The following is a 19,824-nucleotide window of genomic DNA, read 5'->3' as shown; positions in this document are numbered from 1 at the left end:
GAACGGCCATCCTGAGAAGAACGATTTGTAAATACTGTGTGGACCGGGAGGGTGAGGAATGATGAGAACATGGTGCCACGGCCACTTCTTCTCGCCTCAAGCACCGCTGAACGAACAAGGCGGGGTCGAGGACACGACGCTCCTGTCAGCTCCTCATCGACTGCAGCGGTGGGAATCCACTATCTGTCTAACCAGTGACCTAACCCATCAGTTTCCTAGATGACAGAAAGGAGAAGCTGGACTGGTGTTGGCTTTTCCAGCTCTGCCACACCAAACCAAACATGTGACACCACACATTTTTCATTGTCCCTTACATTTCACTTAACTGTGACATTGCCAGGTTGTCCTTTTGCCAATTGGTTTGTTCTCGTGTTTCGTGTTTGTGTTTTTGTTTTTGAGTTGTGTGATGGCCCCTCACTGTACAAGCTGCTATCGCAGTCTGTCAAGTCTGAATAAATCACGTTCCTTCAAGAAATGAAGATGCTTGCCACTCGGCAGCATGTTCTCTGATGAGAGCCGTCCTGCTCAGAAATAAAGGCTTCAGATGTAGGGAAAACAATGGCGAGCAGAGATACGATGTGCAGCCCTCATCTGCTCATGACTGCGTCTGTACAGAGAGGAACAGCCTGTTCAGCGTCTGATCTCTTCTGTCAAATGGCATGTTCCACAAGCCTGTGATATAATACAGTATTTAAAACTCAAAGTCTGGTCGCGTGAAGGTGGCTTTTCCTTTCACGGGTGTGGTGGCTGTAATTGTTCAGTAATTGCGTAAATATCCTCATAAAATGATAAAAAGAAGATCTAAATAGCATCAAATCCAGGAAATGAACCCGCTGTGTGGGCTCTATGAAGGTGTTGATTGCTTTCGGCGTATGAAGACGGGGAGAGGAAGCATCGAGGTCTTTGTGGAGTTTGGCATGCAGGCCCAGGCAGGTTTGAACACGTGTGGCCTCCTCTGGTCCTTCGTGCCCTGTGATGGACTGATGGGGGGGTGGTGTGGTTTCAGGGATGAGCTGCAGCATCGGCCTGAAATCCCCTGGTTCACTGCCATGACAGCATTTCTGCACACCAAGAACCGGTGAGTGAGATCAGACCTGCAGACCACCATGGCCTGCAGTTAGGCCACCAAATTTTCAGAGGACTTCCCAGTACAATTTCACTACAAATTGTTGAAGACAGTGGTGCATGAAAATATTGTTATATGCCACTGTAAAATAAAAACCGACTTAGTTTTCTTTTAAATGGGTGCTTGTGAAAAACGTCTTTAATTAAATTCATAGTACGTCTACAACTGGGAAGCACCTTAATAAAAATGGAACAATTGGTTGTTGTATGATTCTCATACTGAAGGCGAATCAAAAAATACAAATAGTATTTTTAACAGTTACAGTTAATTAAGTTCAGAATTCCTATATTTCTTATTAAGAATCTTATCAAAAACTAAAATGAAATGAATACAATAACAGATTGCATATCTGTGTGTTACATTCCATTACTTTGACTAAAGCGTTTATTCGTATGCCTCCAAGGATTTACATAAATAAATAAAAACAAGGACTGTGTTTTTCTGAGATCCAGAACATGCATTTATCAGCACAATTCTGATTGGCAATCTAATTAATACATTTGCAAACGCTGCCTATCTGCTATGTCTAATATAACATCTTATTACATACAGATGTACCTCTAAATGTCCCGCGAGGCGAGCAGGTCAAGGTCGAGGCCTTGAAATGTCAGCACTTCTGTTCACGAACAGGCCGGTCAAACACCTCCACACCCCATGCTGTGTAAATGGAGCTGGACGCCTCCGTTCTGCCACAGAATTGAGCGCGACTGTGTTTTCACAGACAAGTAAGAGAGGCTTCATCTGCTGTATAATGGCAAGCGTTGCGTGTGTAGCGTATAATATGCTTTGAAATGTTGTTGGTTTTTTTTCAGTAGGAAATGATGGGTTTGTGGCTTTTTAGCTGTATGTTGTCCTCCTGTCATTGTACCGAAGTTGGGCTCCTTTCTCTGGGAGGCTTTACAGTTTCTGTCTGGATGGAGCGTGGAACGTGCATGCCCACACCTGCGTAATGCAGGCGCACTCGGGCGTTAGCGGCGATACAATCGCAGTGATGTGCGTCTAATTGCCGCGCGTCGCTCGCGTTCCCTTTGAAGATGGGGATCTCGCGATTTCAGAGTGCATGCTGCAGGAAATGAATTCACCGCCACCCCCCCAACAGCCTTCAGATTACGCGTTGCAGTACCTCTAATTACATGTTTAGCTGATTAATGCAGCAGATAGCCTTCCCGCAGCAGGTTGTAAAGGGTACTGAAGTGTCCAGAGGAACTGGCGTGTGTTGACGTGCTTCCTGTGCTAACGGCTTGTATGAAAATCCATTTTAATCTCACCAGAGTGAGATTTTCAATTTGGGACATTTGCCCTACGGCCCCCCCTTTACCGTTATTGTACACTTACATGTACACATGTAATGTTTCTAAACTTACCGATCACTTTTATTCAAAATGTGTCCTGCCTCTTAACATTTTTGCTCTGGCTAAATTGTGGAATGGACAAATTATATTCCATCCAAACCATTTTTAACATCCAATGTAGAATTTAAAGCTACCAAAGTGAGTGGGTAGCTGCCCAATCTGGCAACAATGCTCTGATTAACAGCATATATTAGCAAATTGATAAATTATAATGGAAACTGATTTGTTTGTTTGAGAGTTTTGGATTGATGTGTGAGATTTTGCACTGCTGTAAATTACTGGATTACAGGTTTTGCTTCATTTTACACCACTTTTTTTGTGTATGAACTGGAGGTACGTATTTTGCACCCATGTTTACATTTGTGAAATATGTCTTGTTGTAGTTGGCTTCGTCCTGCTGATTTAATGTACCGATTATCTCTGCCACACCCACAGAGAACTGCTTTCAGCCTCATTTAAGAGCGTGCTGAATTCAGACGTGCCTCTGAACATCGGAGTCGAGGAGCTGGATGTTCTTGCCTACAGCGTTAGTCACCCCAGTCACCTGAGGGAGAGAACATTCCTTTTCCCTGGACATTTGCTCAATCCTATTCTCACTCTCCTCACTCCATCTACATCAAGCTTTCTGGTGTGATGGAAATAGACTCTGTGGAGCTAATGTCCCAGACAGACAAACTCAGACACGCACACTTATCTTTAATGTGCGTTTCTCTGTTCTTTTTCTGTATATTTAACCCAGACACAGTACACACTGATTTGCTATATTTTTCTGGGTCCTTCTAGGAAGGATGTTTATTTCTCACTGAAACGTGATAAATTCTATCTTTTCAGATCAAGTAGTTATAGGAACAGTGAGATACCTGAGCATATATACAGTATGTTTAAAATAGGACTGCATGATTTGGGGGAAAAAATACATATTTCAATTATTGAGATCAATATTGCAATATGCGATTGCGATATGATAAAGGGCACTTGCTTCAATGAAAAGTCACATACAAATTACTAATAGTGAAATATTTAATTTCAAAGTGAAACATACAAACTACTTATAACAACTTGAAATGTCCAGTGCTTTCAAAATACAATATTCTTCTAAATTAAATGATCACAAAAAACCTTTACATTACTGTCGAACGACAAACCCTGGTAAGTCTAAACAACTGTTTTGATTATATTTGGCCATTATAAAATCCTGTATTATAGTTCTTATGTGTAACCAAAACGTTGTTTGGAGGCTGACTTGAACACAGGGATGCATAGCTTTGCTAGCTTAGCTAAGGTTAAGATTTGTAAACTGAGGTGAATTTCTTTAGAAAACCTCCAAAGTTTGAGAAAAGTTAACTAAACAGCTAAAAACAGTCTAAATAGTTAATGCCTACGTTTAGCCAAAACGTTGTTTGGAGGCTGACTTGAACACAGGAATGCATAGCTTCGTTAGCTTAGCCTAGCTTAGCTAAGGTTAAGATTTATAAAACGGGATTTTATAAAGGCCAAATATATTCAAAACAATTGTTCAGCCTTACCTGAAATGTAATAATGTTTGGAGCGTACAGCGGTTTGTACAGCCCCAAGCAGCACAAGAGTGAGGCATTTTTATGCACTTCTCTCCATAGACATGTATATGCTTCACTCCACAGCATCCAATCGCTGGTAGAATTCAGGGTAAGACCCTACATTTAAATAGGAGCGAAATTACTTCCCCAAACTGGCCATTCCGATAACATCGTTAACGCAGTTATGTGCTATTTTTACTGTAAGCTCACATGTTGTGTCAAGGGTGACGGAGTGTATGCTTCTGCCGGGAACACACAGAATCGTTGTTTCTCTCTTGCTACAACATAGTCGCATTGGCCAACACGTTCATGAAAAGTGCATAAAATGGTTTTATTTGAGTGTATATATATATATATGCTTGTGTTTAAGTATAACAGTATCTGTGCTCAGTGCTTTACAGTTTTGGACAACATTCTTTTGACTCTGGTGTTGCTATCATGCTTCTTTTTTTGCATTTTATTACCATGCACACCAGAGATTTCCCTCTTCCTGAAAGAAACATGGGGTACAGGATGTCTGCTGCCTCTCTTTCTCTCTCCTTGAGCCTGAGTGTCGGGATGCTTCAGCCTGTTGTTTGGATGAGATGCTGAGAGCACACAGATGCAATCACAACGGCTGGCTGTCTGCCTCGGGTTTTGTGTTCCTTCCCTCCATGGTTGGGCCCTGTTGCCCTCCTCCTGCTCCGCCTGTGCCTTTTATCTTTCATCTTTATTGCCGCGTTGTGAAAAGGCCCCCAGAGTGGGCCTGCATTACACACACAGGCTGTTTAATGTCGTGTGGCTGATCCAGGGTCAGAATGTGGCTGATCAGATGTAAAGATAAGGTTAGAGGAAGTGTCCAGTTATTGACCGGCTGAGCTCATGGCTTCATTAATCCCTATTCTGTCAAATGCATTCAGCATCATCACATAAAGAACTAAACATGATAGGACACAATAAATGTACTTGATATTTTGTCCTATTGTTAGAATCTATTACATGAGCTAAGCTCTTATTAAATCATGTCATTGTGAGTAATGTCAGCAAAAAGTCTGTAACACATACTGTTACCTTCTGAGCGCCTATAACTCGCACATTGGTTTGGATGTTTTGTCCTTCAAATTGACATGCTGTCTGTACCTGGGCCTTATTTGCCAATTATGGGGTGTGTTTTTGTGTGTGTGTTATGTTATTTGTGGAAACTGGCCAAACATATGTGGGTAATAATTCCTGATTATTCAGAGGTGTCAACATCCACGCAGATCAGGAGATTTGTATCAGACTCACTCACACCTTCCATGTAGCTCTCTCCTTTTCTCTTTCTCTCACTCACTCACACACTCACACACACCCACTCGCTCGCTCAGTCTCTCTCTGTCTGACGCCACTCGTCTCCCTTGCTGGACTACACCATGACCATAAGTGTAAGCAGCATCCCTATCACTGGTAGCAGCAGGATTAGCAGCGACTGTAATAAGTGGGGCTGTAAGGCGGTGCAGCGGTTAGTGGTTCGAAGCCAAGCTTGGCTGTGTGTGTGTGTGTGTGTGTGTAACCCCTCCAACCTGGTTCGTTGTGGCACGAGAATTTCTGTCACTGGTGAACTTGCTCCCCGAACTGTGCGGGTAACCAAGACAGGACCTGCGCCATGCTAAATTCTTTAGCACATTAATTAACACATATATACAAGTACTTACAAAAACAACCCCAGAAAAACATTAAATAAACACATACCTGTCACATATAATAAATGATATAATAAAAGGCACTGGTGAATTCTTCTGTTCACAAAAAACTGACATAAAACACGTTATACACACGCCACACGTGGTTAGCCTAGCCCAAACTAGCCATTCAACCAAAACTAACAAAACATTATTAACAATATTTACAGTGTTTACAGTTAGACTATACATGAAATACAAAAATAAAACATGTATATAACGAAGCATCACTTCCACCCACCTCGCTCCCCAAGGTCAAAGACGAACTGGGGAGGAAGAGGCGAACCCCACCTTGTCCTCCCCCAGACGTCTGGGAAAGAGTACCTGGAAATAAAATAAAAAATGAAATAAAAAAATACTGAAACCTTTTTTTTGTCGCACGCCATTTGGAACTCATGCACATCTCTGTTACATGTGCAGAGTTTTCTGGTGTCCAGATTCATTCATGAATTGAAGACTAAAATTATCTGTAGGTGATAATGGGGGTCGTAGTAGCCTAGTGGGTAACACACCTGCTTATGAAGGTTCAAACCATTGTGACACTTAACTCTGAGCATCTCTCCAACTACTGATTGTAATTCGCTCTGGATTAGTATAAACGGTATAAGCAGTATGCAATTTTGATTGCACCGGCCTGCGGCGGAAATATCAGCTGCTCGCACGGCATGGTTTCCGCGGATCCTTAACAAGCCCAAAATTCGAGTTTCCACAAAAATAATAGCTTAAATATAAATATAAATAAAGGTCTTTAAAATGAAATAAAACAAGCCTTCCATCTGTCAGCTAACCACCGGTCAGTGCCCAGTCCGCACCACTTGCCCGATTGGTGCACATCGGTTACTTTTTGGCTATAAAATGGTGGCTGTTACGCAGGCGCGGAAATTATGGGCAAGTATTATGGATCGTGTACTGACAGTGCGGATGGAAATGACCAGGGGTCATCCTAGCCTGTTTGGTGCCCTGTGCAAAAAAAGTCATTGTGATTCTAAAAATCACAAAATATGAACAAGCATATTGTTATTTAAATCATTTCTGACAATATTTTCTAATCCTAAAATTTTATAAAATCACTCGCATCATATAATACCTTTCACATTTCACTAGCCTTATGGGTGTGACAAAGTCCACTTTCAGTAGAATTGATATTGTTTTATCTACATTTAAATTTATATCAAATTATATACCGCAATATATACCATCTACCATCTATGGTTATATAATTTATATTATAAATTAATATATTATATTATTATTTTATGCCATATCACACAGACTTACCCTGAGCACAGGGGTGGCCTGTCCCACCACAGGACGCCCTTATTCAATGTCCCGGGATGAGCCCAGAAGCCTCGACTGTGCTAGGTGATGGAGAGCGAGTGAGTGAGTGTAATAATTGCATCAGAACCAGTAACATTAGCAACCGTTCCTCCAAAACAACATCAAAAACCATCTGGCCCAGACATCAACCAGGACTTTTAACTCAAAACATGTTACAGAAATAATCCATAATTCATTTTGACCATGAAAATAATTTAGTTCCATAACCAAACTCAAGGAGTATGTGTCTTAGACATGGCTTCCTCGTGATCTATGTACAGACTATAATTTAGCAAAGTTGATGCTGATGTTTGTATTTCGGCTTTTTGTCTCTCAGGTCCTCTCTGCCTAAAGTTCTCCGCAGCAGTAATATGCCAAAGTGCCCAACATAATCTCCATTCTTGGAAGCAGGAGGGTAAAGAGATTAATGCATAATGTAAGTGAACCATCTGTTCACATGCATGACATCCTCTCTTCCCACCACTTGGGGTCTTTAGAGAAGGAGAAGAATGAGGCGATGGGATGAATATTGCATTAGCACTGAGAGGTGGGCGAAAGTGAAATAATGCTGGAATTTGTCAAATTCCCGGACGCTCGGTGTCACCCACTGACATTTTGCATTTTAGAGCATGCACATTTACATAAACATTCACATTAAAAAAAGAGAAAAATCTATATATTGCCATCCATTTTAATTGATTTAATTGAATCTCACTGATCAAAAATGCATTCAAGTATGATCAAAAATTGACCAGAAGCATTTTAAATTATTAACATTGATAGTCAATTTCCAGAACAATGCAACTAGACCAAATATTTCTTAATGTAAATTTTTTGTAGATGGTGCAGACTCAAGCAAGATTTAAGTGTGCTATACAGATGCTGGATTTGTACATTGTACATGCATATATAATCATTTCAAGAGAACCAGATTTTACACAAATGCATTGTTCTCTAGGTATTTCAGTGCACTTACTACCACCCTGTTCTCTCGCAGCTTTGTGAATCTGCCCTACATGCAGCTGTGTAATGCCCAGATTGGATTAAATTGGGTTGTTGTATCCCTGTGAATTGGTTGCCAGGTTAAAGGTGATTCATCTTCTCTGAAATCCTGGAATGGCCTGACCCTCTGACCTCCGCTCTGAGTTCTTACTCAGCTCAGCAGCAGGGAGGACACTGATATAAGATGGGCAGTACACTGTGTTTAACTGTTTATAAATAGTGCATGTTGGGTAGCAGATTGAGTCTTATATATAGATTTGTGTGTGGGTGTGTTTGTGCGTTAATGCAGAATTTTCTTGAATGTATATTTTATGTGCATATGTAAATGCTGATGGGTTGTGTGGGCTCTTCACCTGATGTCAGTGTGCTCTGACTGCGAATGTGGATCTTCAAATTTCTCGCTCAGCTCATCCTCATGATGTGCTGTTTTCCACCCTGGTTGGCAAGTTGGATTCTGATTAGCTTTCCATCCCTGATGACGTTCCGCACTGTTTTCCGTGAAAGGCAGTAAAATCAGGAATGTTCTTCTAAGCAGGCTGAAGGAGACTGTCTCCCAGAAGCACAGGGCTGTCCATCTGCCTTCTTAGTAGAAGTACCCCTATGCCCAATAGTCGTGTGTGTGTGTGTGTGTGTGAGAGAGAGAGATGGAGAGAATGCATGTTTTCAACATCAAATCTTACCAAAATATCTAACAGGGGGTCTGGTTTTGAACAATAAGGACTCTGTATGTGTCTCTGTATGTGGGCTCCACTAAACTAAACCCACACAATACATGCACACACACAGAGGTTGGTGCATCTTTTGGGTAGAGATTCTGTTGCAGTAGGCGTTCTGCTGCGGGGTCCTGTCCCCTGACACAGAGCGCTACTGTAATGCTGTAAGTCTGTATGCATGGCCAGTCATGGCAGTCGCTTTCTCCGGACGAGACTCCATCACTGTTCAGGAGCAGTGATGCACATCAGCGAATCCGGTTACTGATAAGGTCAGCAGAGGCCCGAGGAGGAAGAGGCCAGAAACAGAGAGACACATTGGGAGTGTGTGTGTCGTGTAAACGTGTGTGTTGAAATGTTCTTTGCCTGTTTGATGAGGGATGTATAGAATTATTCTGTGTCAATTTGAAGCAGTTTAGCTTGTTGACACTGTGGCTCCCACACACACACACACACACTGCTGAACACATGCAAGGAGGTCTTTAAGCTCCATCACACTCCTGCTCCCGACTCCCTCGGGACATGTGCTGTGCTCAGGTGGTGTGTGTGTGTGTGTTAGTGTAGCAGATGTCACCTGGCGGTACTGGGGTTTCCAGCTGTACCCCTGTTCCTGCTGGGGTCGTGCAGCCAGAGGCTTTTGCCACCAGTCAGAAGTTTAGCATGATCACATCATTGGACTTCTGTAACTTTGCCCCAGGACATTTAATCACCACCACCACCATCATGATTATTATTATTCTATGTTATCTCTATAATTGATGGTCATAAATCTGAGGTTGAGGAGCTCCAGGCTGAAATATTTGTACTCTTTCTCTGAAATGTCAGCAGATGTGGATTGAAAAGACACAGTAAATAACACAGCCTCCAGAGGATGGGGACTCCAGCAGCCCCTGCAGCACTGTTCACACAACTTCTAACTCTAGTCTCACACTAGGACATGTACAGGGTCAGATGTGAGGCGAGAACTTCAAAAATGCAGAGATCCGCCAGGCACCTAAACATCATGTGAGTACGCGTTGTGCAGATCAGATCAGAACATCCCTGATTCATCAGCAGCACATGAAAACCTTGTTTGATAATGACACACACGTCACACACGCAGGTTCTGTCTACATCTCCCCATCTCCGTTCCCTCGCCCTCCTCTGCTCACCGCGCCCCTCCTGGGTTCTCTGATCATGGTCGGCCGACGGGCCTTTTGATCCCGAGCTAGTCTCAGCAAAAACACCGGCACTAGTGTGTTCCCACACTTTCACAGTCTTTTATCTGCTGGAATGAGGCTGAACTCCGAGGCGAACAAGCCACTATCGGGGTAGTGGTGTGTGTGTGTGTGTATGAGAGCCAGCCAGGGTTCAGTTCGGTGGCATGTACATTTAATACAAAGCAGATTTCAACTATCACTACGCTGACCATGAAAACACTGAAGAAGAAGGAAACCGGAGTCAAGTGATGGGTTATGAGAAAATGCAACAAGCCATTAAGAAAAATCTATTTATATACATAAAAGAGCAGTTTTAAGGATATGCTAGATGATAAAAACTGGTTTTGAGAATAAAGGAGCTGCATCAGTAGAAGCAGCACATTGAATATGAAGTAACGACTGAACTGGTTACTCAATGATGCAGCAATGGAAAACTCCACCATCCATTTTAATTATGTGAATAATAAATGAACAAGTGTGTTTTTTATATAACAGGGACAGGGAAATACTCATAAATAAAACTCATTAATGCAAAATCTATTTATAAAAGACAGAAGCTATAAATACTAGTTTTTATACAAGAAATAAATGTGCTGCAGTGAAGATTAAAAAACTTTAGAAATAGATATTATACATTTATAATACAAATGTGACCCAGATCCTGACAAGGGTACAAACAATGTGTGTCCAGAGAAGTGGACATTTTTTTGGTTCTTCATGCTTTATGCAGTCATGAGTGCCTATGAAATGCCTTCACAAATAGACACGTAAATTCTGCTGTAAATACCAATTCCTTTTTATTTGGTTAACAAAATAAAACACATTGAAGATGTATCGTGTATTCAGCAACCAAGCCAGCTTTGTGCCAGCAAGGAAATATTGCATTACAGTTATCTAGACAGTGTGAAATTAAAAACATGAATAAGCATTTTCATCTCTCTTCCAGGGTGTGTTGCTGCGAGGCAGACTGTTTTTTTCCTGTGACTCATATGTGAACACACACACACACACACACACACACATGCACACACAAACACACTCACAGCTTCTCACTGTTGATTTATTTTGTCCCCTAACCTGTATGGAATGTATCTCAGCACATCACATTTTTATGTTCTGTGTGTAATGTTTATAATTTTAATTATAAAGCAGTCAAGTTCACATTTTCAGAATCGAATTCAAGGGCTCCATCTTTTGGCAGTCTTGTGCTACTGCATGCAGGTGATTGCAGTTGTACTGCTCCTGTACTCTAGTGCTACAGTATAATACATTTAGTATTGATTAATTGAATGATTATTATTTTACATGTCTTTCAAATGAACTGGTTGACCATTTACTAATTGATGTAATTTTTTTAATTGATGTAATTTTTTTTTCTTCAGTTTACCTGCATCTACAAACAGCTCACAGACTGTGCAACAAGCTACAGCCAGGTACACTACACACACACACACACACACACACACACACACACAGAAAAGCTAGTTGTGTTTATCTGATATCTCTTCGTGTCCTGATCCTTTGTGGGATTTGAACCTTTCGAGTCCACTTGCTTACCCGCTAGGCCACCACTGCCCTATATCTGTATGTCATGATTACATTATGTCCACATTTTTTATGAGTTAGTGGTTCTGTGCTAAGAGAGACTTTTTTGTCAAAGTGTTTTGTCAAATTTTCAAATGAAGGCAGCAGAACACTGAAGAGGGCGTAATGTTTGTTTTTTTTACTGAAAAGACTAATATTTTAAACCATTACAACAGAATTCTTTACATTCATTAGTCATTATCGTGTTGCTTTTGAATGAATGTTAATGGAATACAGAGGAAGAGACAGAAGAGGAGTGATTCATTCATGGTTTTTGACTGAATGAGAAAAGTCTCATTTTTTGGTTTTGTTTTTATTGTAGATTTAGAAATATATCACACACACAAAGGAAAAAGACCTCACCTGAAATGTCACCTTGAGAAGGAAAGGAAACTTCTCCCATGCTAAACGTACAGATAGTTGACTCAACCACATATCCTTAGTTGGCACGTTTGAAGTTGATCGTAATAATAACAAAATACATTTTCTTGCCAGAAAAAACACCAATACCAAGCAGGGACCTAGTGTCACCATCAAAAATTCCCACATCCAAACCATTTGACAAATATAACCTAGGACATCATGTGTTGTATGACAGCATGTAAATCTTTCCAGAACGTCAAGACCAAAATGCACAAAAAAGGTACCTTTGTGCACCTTACATTTTGGACAAATGTTAGAAACATTTGGAAACGTTTTCTGCAACCATAGGTCCTATGGAAATGTTTTTAAAATTATGTTCATGTATATTGAGAGAATTACATTTTGGAAAGAAAAAGCTAATTTTAACCCTCAACTCAGATTTAGATCCAGAGGGTCCGGAGACTTTGCTGTCGGTGAAGGTATGCAGGAAGTGTCTAAATAAACACCCCCCTATGAATTAGGCCCCACTAGGGGGCGCTGGAGGACCACTCTAAGGATCCAGATTTTACACTCCCATGTTAAATTGAAGTTGAGATTTATTGTTTTTTCAACTATATATATGTTAGACAGAACATAGTGAAAGAGACACTGTTTCTCCAGAACCTGGTGCTACATGTAACATTTAAACAATGTTACATACTGACATAAAGTGCATGTGTGCGACAGACAAACTGGGTTACATAAGGTGCAAACAGGGGGAATGGGCAGTGCAACAGTAACATTTAACAAAAAACATGCCGATAACAATGAGACAGACTGCACTAAACAGGTGAAAGTAATAAGTAAAAATAGTGCAAACACTGCTGTGCAAAAAAGTGTATGGTTTGATAATATTACCTAGTATAACAGAGGTTGTTTGTGTGTGTGTGTGTGTGTGTGTGTGTGTGTGAGAGAGAGAGAGAGAGAGAGAGAGTGTGTCAGTCCAAAGAGGAAAGACCCTGAGTGCTCAGGTGTCTTATGGCCAGTGGCAAGAAGCTAATACAAGTCTGTCCTCATTATCCACTGTAGGGTCTTAAACAAGGCGGTAATAGAATGACAACTCTGATGACAACTATTGCTAAATTCGATGAATTATGAATTAACAAATAGTAAATCTAGATATTATATTATGTATGGTGTGGACTCTTGATGTCAAATAGCAAGTTAATAAATGGCAGCAATTAGAACATTACTACCATTGTGTCCCTGAGCAAGACGCTTAACCCTGTGTGTCTCCAGGGGGGGACTGTCCTTGTAACTACTGTGTCTGCAAAATGCTGTAAATATAAATGTGCACTGCAGGATGACCTCTGTGGTAGAGAGGCGGCGTGAGCATGATTCCAGTCAAAGTGGAATGATGTCATGAATACAAAATGAAATAAAAACTATTTGCCACATTAATTGTGTAGCTTTGGTTCTAATAGTATAAGTGATAAAGAATTCCATTTTCACATTGATGGGTGGAACATGGGTGCAGAGGCAGAAATTTTCAAAACAAAGGTGAAATCTATATATAAATTCAGTCAGATCAGGACAAAAGACACAGAGGCCATAGAAGGGGCATTTAAGCAAAATGATTGTAAATATGGTTTGTAAATTGTAAATATTACCAAAAACAAAATACATTTTGATCAGAGACACTGTAGTAAATATAGAAAGAGGTAGAGGAGAACATGTATGCTAGTCTGGTACAGGCATGCATTGTTAGTTATTATTATAATAAAATGATTGCCATTATAATACAATTGAATTTGTTGCTGCAATGGTTTGTGTCTTGAGAGAATGTGTGTGTGCTTGAAATATAAGGGATGGGCTGATAGACAGGAGAGAGAGGGAAAGAGGCGGGACTTCTTTTGACAGCCGTTTAACGCAGTGACTGCTCCACCTCCTCGCTCGCCATCCTCCCTCCTGTCTTCCCTCCCCTCCACAAAGTTGAGTGTGGCGGAGCAGAGGTCTGGGTCTGATGAGTGAGTGTAAGAGCGGCTGGTGAAGGGGACAAGCACCGTAGTTCAGCATGGCTCTGTTCCTGGATGCCACCCCCAGCCTGGGGGCTTACTACTGCCTCGTCCGCAGGAGGTCCAAGAGAAGGCGCAAGAAACGCTCTGAGCGCAAAGGTGTGTGTGTGTGTGTGTGTGTGTGTGTCTGTTTGTGTCAACATCTGTAGAAGATAGTGAACAGGCTTGTCTGGGAAGGATGAGCACAGTTCACCTGGTGAAGTGTTCCTCCACACTGTCGGTCCTAACTTTGTCTTTCTGATCAGCGTCCCTGATACAAGTTGGGATAAAATAAGATGATAGTTGTGATGGTTGTGTGAGGCGTGATATCATCATGCTACGACGGTCCGGCTCTCGTGGGGTATTTCGTTAGTGGAGAGAGGTGTACATTAAGGGACATATTTCGTATGTAGAGATTACAGCGGGCATCTTTTGTAAAGATTTATTTGAGATTCTGAGAGTCAGAGATTGAGATTCGGGTGAAAATTTATTTTTTTATTTATAATATTTGTACAAATGTAGTTCAACCGAACTTGTATCTGGATTGGTTTGGAGATTGTTTTGTGTTAAAAAATGTACCAAAATTTACCCAATTAAGTCGGCGACCCAGACTGTGCAAGGAACACGGTGGTCTAAATCCCGGTGGGGTGGCGGCCATAAATTATACTGTATTACTGATTTATTTACAGCGTGCACAACTATCACATGCTCCTGCAGTTGTGTTCCGATTTTTGTCCTCTCCGCCAGGTTAACACCGCACATTCGTTCCACCACTGACCGCACCCCTCCTCGGCACTGCCTGGACAGGCAGGAGGCCATATTAACTTTCAAATTAACTTCCTGACAAGTGTGGTCGTGTAGCGCAGTGCCGTGTGCATATCAGAAGCCGAGAAAATAGGAGTTTCAATTCGGGGAGGTTGCCATGCAGGGAGTCTAATCCCTACTATTAGTCTTGCCGCAATAATCTCAGTTCTGCACTCACCCCACAAACACCTTTACTGTACACCCCCCCACCCCCAGCATGCATCATGCGGCCATGACCAAAAAGACCAGCATTTTTGTTTTATTTTTTTTTTTAATGCTCTCACTAGGTACGGAGACAAGGATGGAACTCTTGGTGATGAAAGTAGTTTCAGGGGAGCACAGTAAGGCTCCCCAAAAAGCTAATGTATAATTTAAACTATACCTACAGTTTTTCAGATTTGCCCATTGTCAGAATTCCAGATTTCAAGCTTTCCATCATCAAATGAAAACTAAATGTAACCAGATAGAGAAAATGCACAAATTGTGTTTGCAAATTGTCCACTACACCTAAGCTCTATATCATTTATAGGTTTGACCAGATCATACCAAAACATTTACTCACTCACACATTCACTCACAATCCGCAGACACACTTATTCCTAATCATGTCGTGGCTGGGCAGGGGTGGGGACGTATCCAGGGCAGAGCACCAAACCATGCAGATCACACCAAGACTCCACCTTTTATGTTTTTCGGGTTCTAGGTTATAAACTATACATGACACTATGTCATAGGTGAGGGACCCTTTATCATTTCGGTCCCCCAATTTCTATCTTTTTTTACTATCTTCTACCTTTTTAAAAATGTATTTGCTTTAGAGTGGATATAGATAAAAAGTGTTATTGTGAACGTTGGAAGAACACTCAGAACATTCTACTCCCTGTACCAACAGCCTAAGAAAATTAATTAAAATGGAGAAAAATGGTCTGCATTGCGTATTTATCATTACATACTTTACATGGGTGAATTCTGCAGTAGTGGCCTCCTGTTCATACCGTGTGTACTTTTTGTACTTTTAAGACGCTGCAGTGTGTATCCGGTTGGTGTAGCACACAATAGATTAGCCCTCATTACAGAGGCCGCCCCCCCCGCACCCCACCAAAAGTGATTATTTCTTTGTTGCTATAATCTGTGGGTAAACAATACAGCCTCTCTTGTGTCAAATGAATTAACTAAGCAGTTCACGACACCCTGCTGAGCAGTCTGAATGAAGGTGTCTGCATTAAATGAGTGGGTCGTAGTGAAACCAGTGGTGGCGAGTGTTTCTGAGCGGAGGCAGCTGATGTCATTTCCTGCTGTCTGTGCCTCAGCGAGTGCATGATCAATGGTGGGTCACTTCTAATGATCCCCCGGTTAAGTGTTTAGAGCACAAATGCTGTGAACAGGAAGTTTTTAATAACTTGTAAAGGGTAAAGTGAGCGCCCGCAACCTAAGCAAAGAAAAAAATAAAAATGTCCACCCACTACTGCCCGAAAATATTGAATTTCACAGGAATCTACGTAGGCAACGATAAACAGGAGTGCTTAACAGTTTCCATGCTGCCTACCTCCACCTGTCTGGGAAGAGCAGATAAAAAGTGGCCGCCTGCTCTGACGCTGGTGATGTGGAGTGAAGTGGGGTGAAGCCGACTGTGAGTTTAATCTACAGGGAGGGGGAAAGTGAATTTCAGCACCAGCTCTGTGAGCTTTGACGCAATGGCCACAACTTTGCTGCATCCATGACATTGAGAGACTGTGTGTGTGTGTGTGTCTGTGTGAGGTGTGTGCATTACTGTCTCGTTCTGCACTAGCACCTTCACTTAGATCATGTGGACCGATACTCTCCGTCTCATATTGGTGCCATCAGTACCAACCCGGCCTGCTGCAGGCTAGATAACGCCAGTCGCTGGCTGAGGTCCGGGCCATCCGACTGAGCAGTGGTGCCAGCGTCACATCCCGCTCTCCCCAACTGACCACGCCCACCTTAGCCCAGGCCTGGCCCGACTGTCTGTCACCATTAACCCCTCCGACCCTTTAATCCTGGAGCCACGGGGTGTGAAACTCCACATTAGCCTCCCGACTCACCCTGCACCCCGTCCTGAAACTTCACAGCACCTGGCCCTGCCTTGAATGCTGAAGGCAGTGATAGTCATCAGTTATAAAGCTGTTTGTGTCCAACGCAGAGACGGAGAGAGGGATACATTTCCTTCAGTAAATCAGTCAAATATTTATATCCACATTGCATAATACAGATGACCCCTGTAATAGTTTTGTGACAAAAAACTGCTGAAGGTCTTATTTCTTCCGCTGAAGGGATGCACGGTTGTGAGAAATATGCCACGGATTTAAATTGTATTTTGTAATGATCATTGTATTTGGCATGTATTTGCAATCTTGTGCAATAAATATTTTCTCAGATCTAATGATATAATTACAATAACATAATAATTATAATTTATATCTAATAAAAATTTTGATTGTATATTTGATTGAGTTTATTAATAGGTGTTTCATGATATTACAGATATTACAGTTACAGATTTAGGTATTTTGTAGACCATCTGAATTTCTTTGGAAGTTGTTTGAGGCAGATGTGTTGTCTATAGCAGTGTAGCAAAATGTATATTCCAGGTAATACACACAGACTCGTAGTGCAGCTCTCTTATCCGGCATCATGCCACAGTACACCATTAGAATCCAGAAACACCTTCGGGACACAGTGACACACCGGGTGTTCCGGGTCCACAGGTCATTTGTCAGTGGCAATTTGGAGAGCTGCAGACCTGAAGCTGGGTGCCACCTCCGGGACTGGGGTGCTGCCAGGCTGGGCAGACGGGCATGGAGAGAGTGCTATGGACAGACGAGGGGATTGGGGGTCAGAATTTGGATTGATCAGAAACACTCCTTATCGGGAGTAGACGTCGGTCAGAGATAAGGACGCCTGTGACGAATGCTGCACTCAGATCAGCCCTGATACTGTTATTTATAATGTAGTGAGGATCTTTCAGAAAGGAAATAAAGACCGAAGAGGACAATTAGTCCCTCATCTGACCTGCACAGACTCTCAGAATAGAATAGCGTTGAGATTGAAGACCTAGAATCACTCTTAACTGCAGCTCGGGTCAAGCCAGTAGAATCTGGAAAGCAATGTTCCCAGTAGGTCTATGGAAAGGTCCGGACTGTCCAGGAATGGTGCCTAGGTAAGACAAAATGAGGACGTGGGTAAGAATGCACCCCTGAACTCCCCAGAGGCAGTGAGCAGGTGGTGTCTGGGTAGACCACAACCTTAAGGGGGCTGGACTTGCAGGGGCGCATGCTGGACCCATGGGAGGAGGAGCGGTGACACAAGGGAGGAGGGGTGACCCTGTCGGTGAACAGGGACGATTAGCGTGTGGAATTGATACACGCTCCCTGTGCCCCAGATGCTCCCTGCAGTCCGCGCCGTAAAATTAAAGCTGTCATGAAGATTTTACAGGTCTGCCTGAGATTGGGAAAGAGACGCAGCCACAAAATTCATGAATATATTTTTCTTCTTTCTTTCTTATTAGGACAGGTTCAGAAATGACCTCCGTGGGACGTACATTTCGAGTTGCCATGCAGCATGAAATGATTCCTGACTGTACATAAGACTAGAAGCGTTCACTAATATGTTCTTATTTACCAAAATAAATAAATACATAGCAACCCACTCAATCTTTTTTGTTGTTGTTGTTTAATTTATTATCAAACGGCCACTACCAAACTAAAATTCATATAGACCATCGGCCCTTTAATTCAAGCGTTCTTATGAGTTAGATGGCTGCATGTTGGAAGATGCAGTGGGGCATTTACATTTACTGTCTTTGTTTGCTAGTAAGCAGGTGCTGTACTTGAACTTGTTTTTTTCTTTTACTCCAACTGTACTGTGTTCTTGACGTTGTGGGGGAGGTTTAGTGTTTTTTGAGTAGCAGGTGTCAGAAGTCATGTCCCCATGCTGTGTGTGCTTTTGGTTCGGTGAGATTAGCTCCTGTTTGCTCTCAGGGTTGTGCCCCTCCACAACCCTCCCTTCGACATTTTGGGTTTTTTCTTGGGTTCTTGACTTTTTTTTCGGTTCTAGGCAGGACGCTTATCGTTAACAAACAACAGGCGAACAGAAAGCGTCCACCTTAACTGAGCAGGGGTGTAGTATGTTGTTAAATGGATAAAAATGAAATAAAGCGTGTTAGGATGAAGGCACCAGAGAGGTGCTGAGATACAAGCAGAAGGTTCTTACTGGTCCTTCTGTACGACTCGTGTGAGGCAGCGTATTCCCTATTGGCCCTCCTCAGAATAGAGGAAGAGCCTGACTGGTCCACTTTGTTGATTAACGTCGTCTGCAGAAAGGACATTTTTGGGCAGCGAGAGAAAATGGAAAGTGTCATCTCCCGTTCTCTCCCATGACACCACGCTTGGAGGGAACTGCGGCGTTTTTTGTTTTTTGGTGTGTATGTTCCCCTCCTTGTCTGACTGCGCCGGTTGCTCGAATCGATCCATCTGTGTTAGGCTTGTGACGAGTGTGGTGACAGTTGTTTTGGAGAATTCCCCCTATGGCAGAAGTCATCACCACTCTTAACAGCATCGCAGGCACCAGAAGCCATTCATCAAAGTCTCCTTGTGTCTCTCCTCTGTCTACATTCCTCTGAGCATCTGCAGCCAGTCAGCAGCGCAAAAACGCCATATCACACACACAGGCTTACCTTCTCATTTTAACACAACCGTTTGGTCGTGTGGGAGTAACCTAGTGGGTAACACACTCGCCTACGAACCAGAAGACCCAGGTTCAAATCCCACTTACTACCATTGTGTCCCTGAGCAAGACACTTAACCCTGAGTTGCCCCAGGGGGGGGGGGACTGTCCCTGTAACTACTGATTGTAAGTCGCTCTGGATAAGGGCATCTGCTAAATGCCGTAAATGTAAATGTAAATGGTCGTTTCCATACTGTAACACCAATGTTATTTCCTTCAGACGTGTCTGACATGTGTATGGGGAATTATGAGGGATTGCTATTGAGGGGTGAATTACATTGATTATATGTTTGTTTAATTATCTGTGTGACGTTTTACGTGAACAGTGAACATAT

At 42.2% G+C, this 19,824-nt stretch overlaps 1 protein-coding gene across 6 annotated transcripts in view; it reads left to right on the top strand.

Moving 5' to 3' along the window:
- The window catches only part of LOC114790213 (double-stranded RNA-specific editase 1-like), a 45,014-nt gene that overhangs the window by 9,244 nt on the left and 15,946 nt on the right, over positions 1 to 19,824 (top strand). For 2 of the 6 annotated variants that reach the window (XM_028980055.1, XM_028980054.1), the window contains exon 2: positions 11,345 to 11,395. The exons of 1 other annotated variant lie outside the window; for it this stretch is intronic. Coding sequence is in view for 2 of the 5 variants with exons in the window: in XM_028980053.1 (XP_028835886.1) it covers positions 13,963 to 14,062 (100 nt within the window). In the remaining 3 variants the exon portion in view is untranslated. Of the gene's footprint in view, positions 1 to 11,344; positions 11,396 to 13,941; positions 14,063 to 19,824 lie in introns of those variants that run through there. 3 more of the 6 variants (XM_028980053.1, XM_028980052.1, XM_028980057.1) reach the window with 3 other exon arrangements.

Source organism: Denticeps clupeoides, chromosome 5 (assembly GCF_900700375.1).
Source record: "Denticeps clupeoides chromosome 5, fDenClu1.1, whole genome shotgun sequence".
NCBI classification, from domain to species: Eukaryota; Metazoa; Chordata; class Actinopteri; order Clupeiformes; family Denticipitidae; genus Denticeps; species Denticeps clupeoides.
The sequence above is the reverse complement of the archived record's forward strand: the minus strand, read 5'-3'. Positions and strand labels throughout refer to the sequence as shown.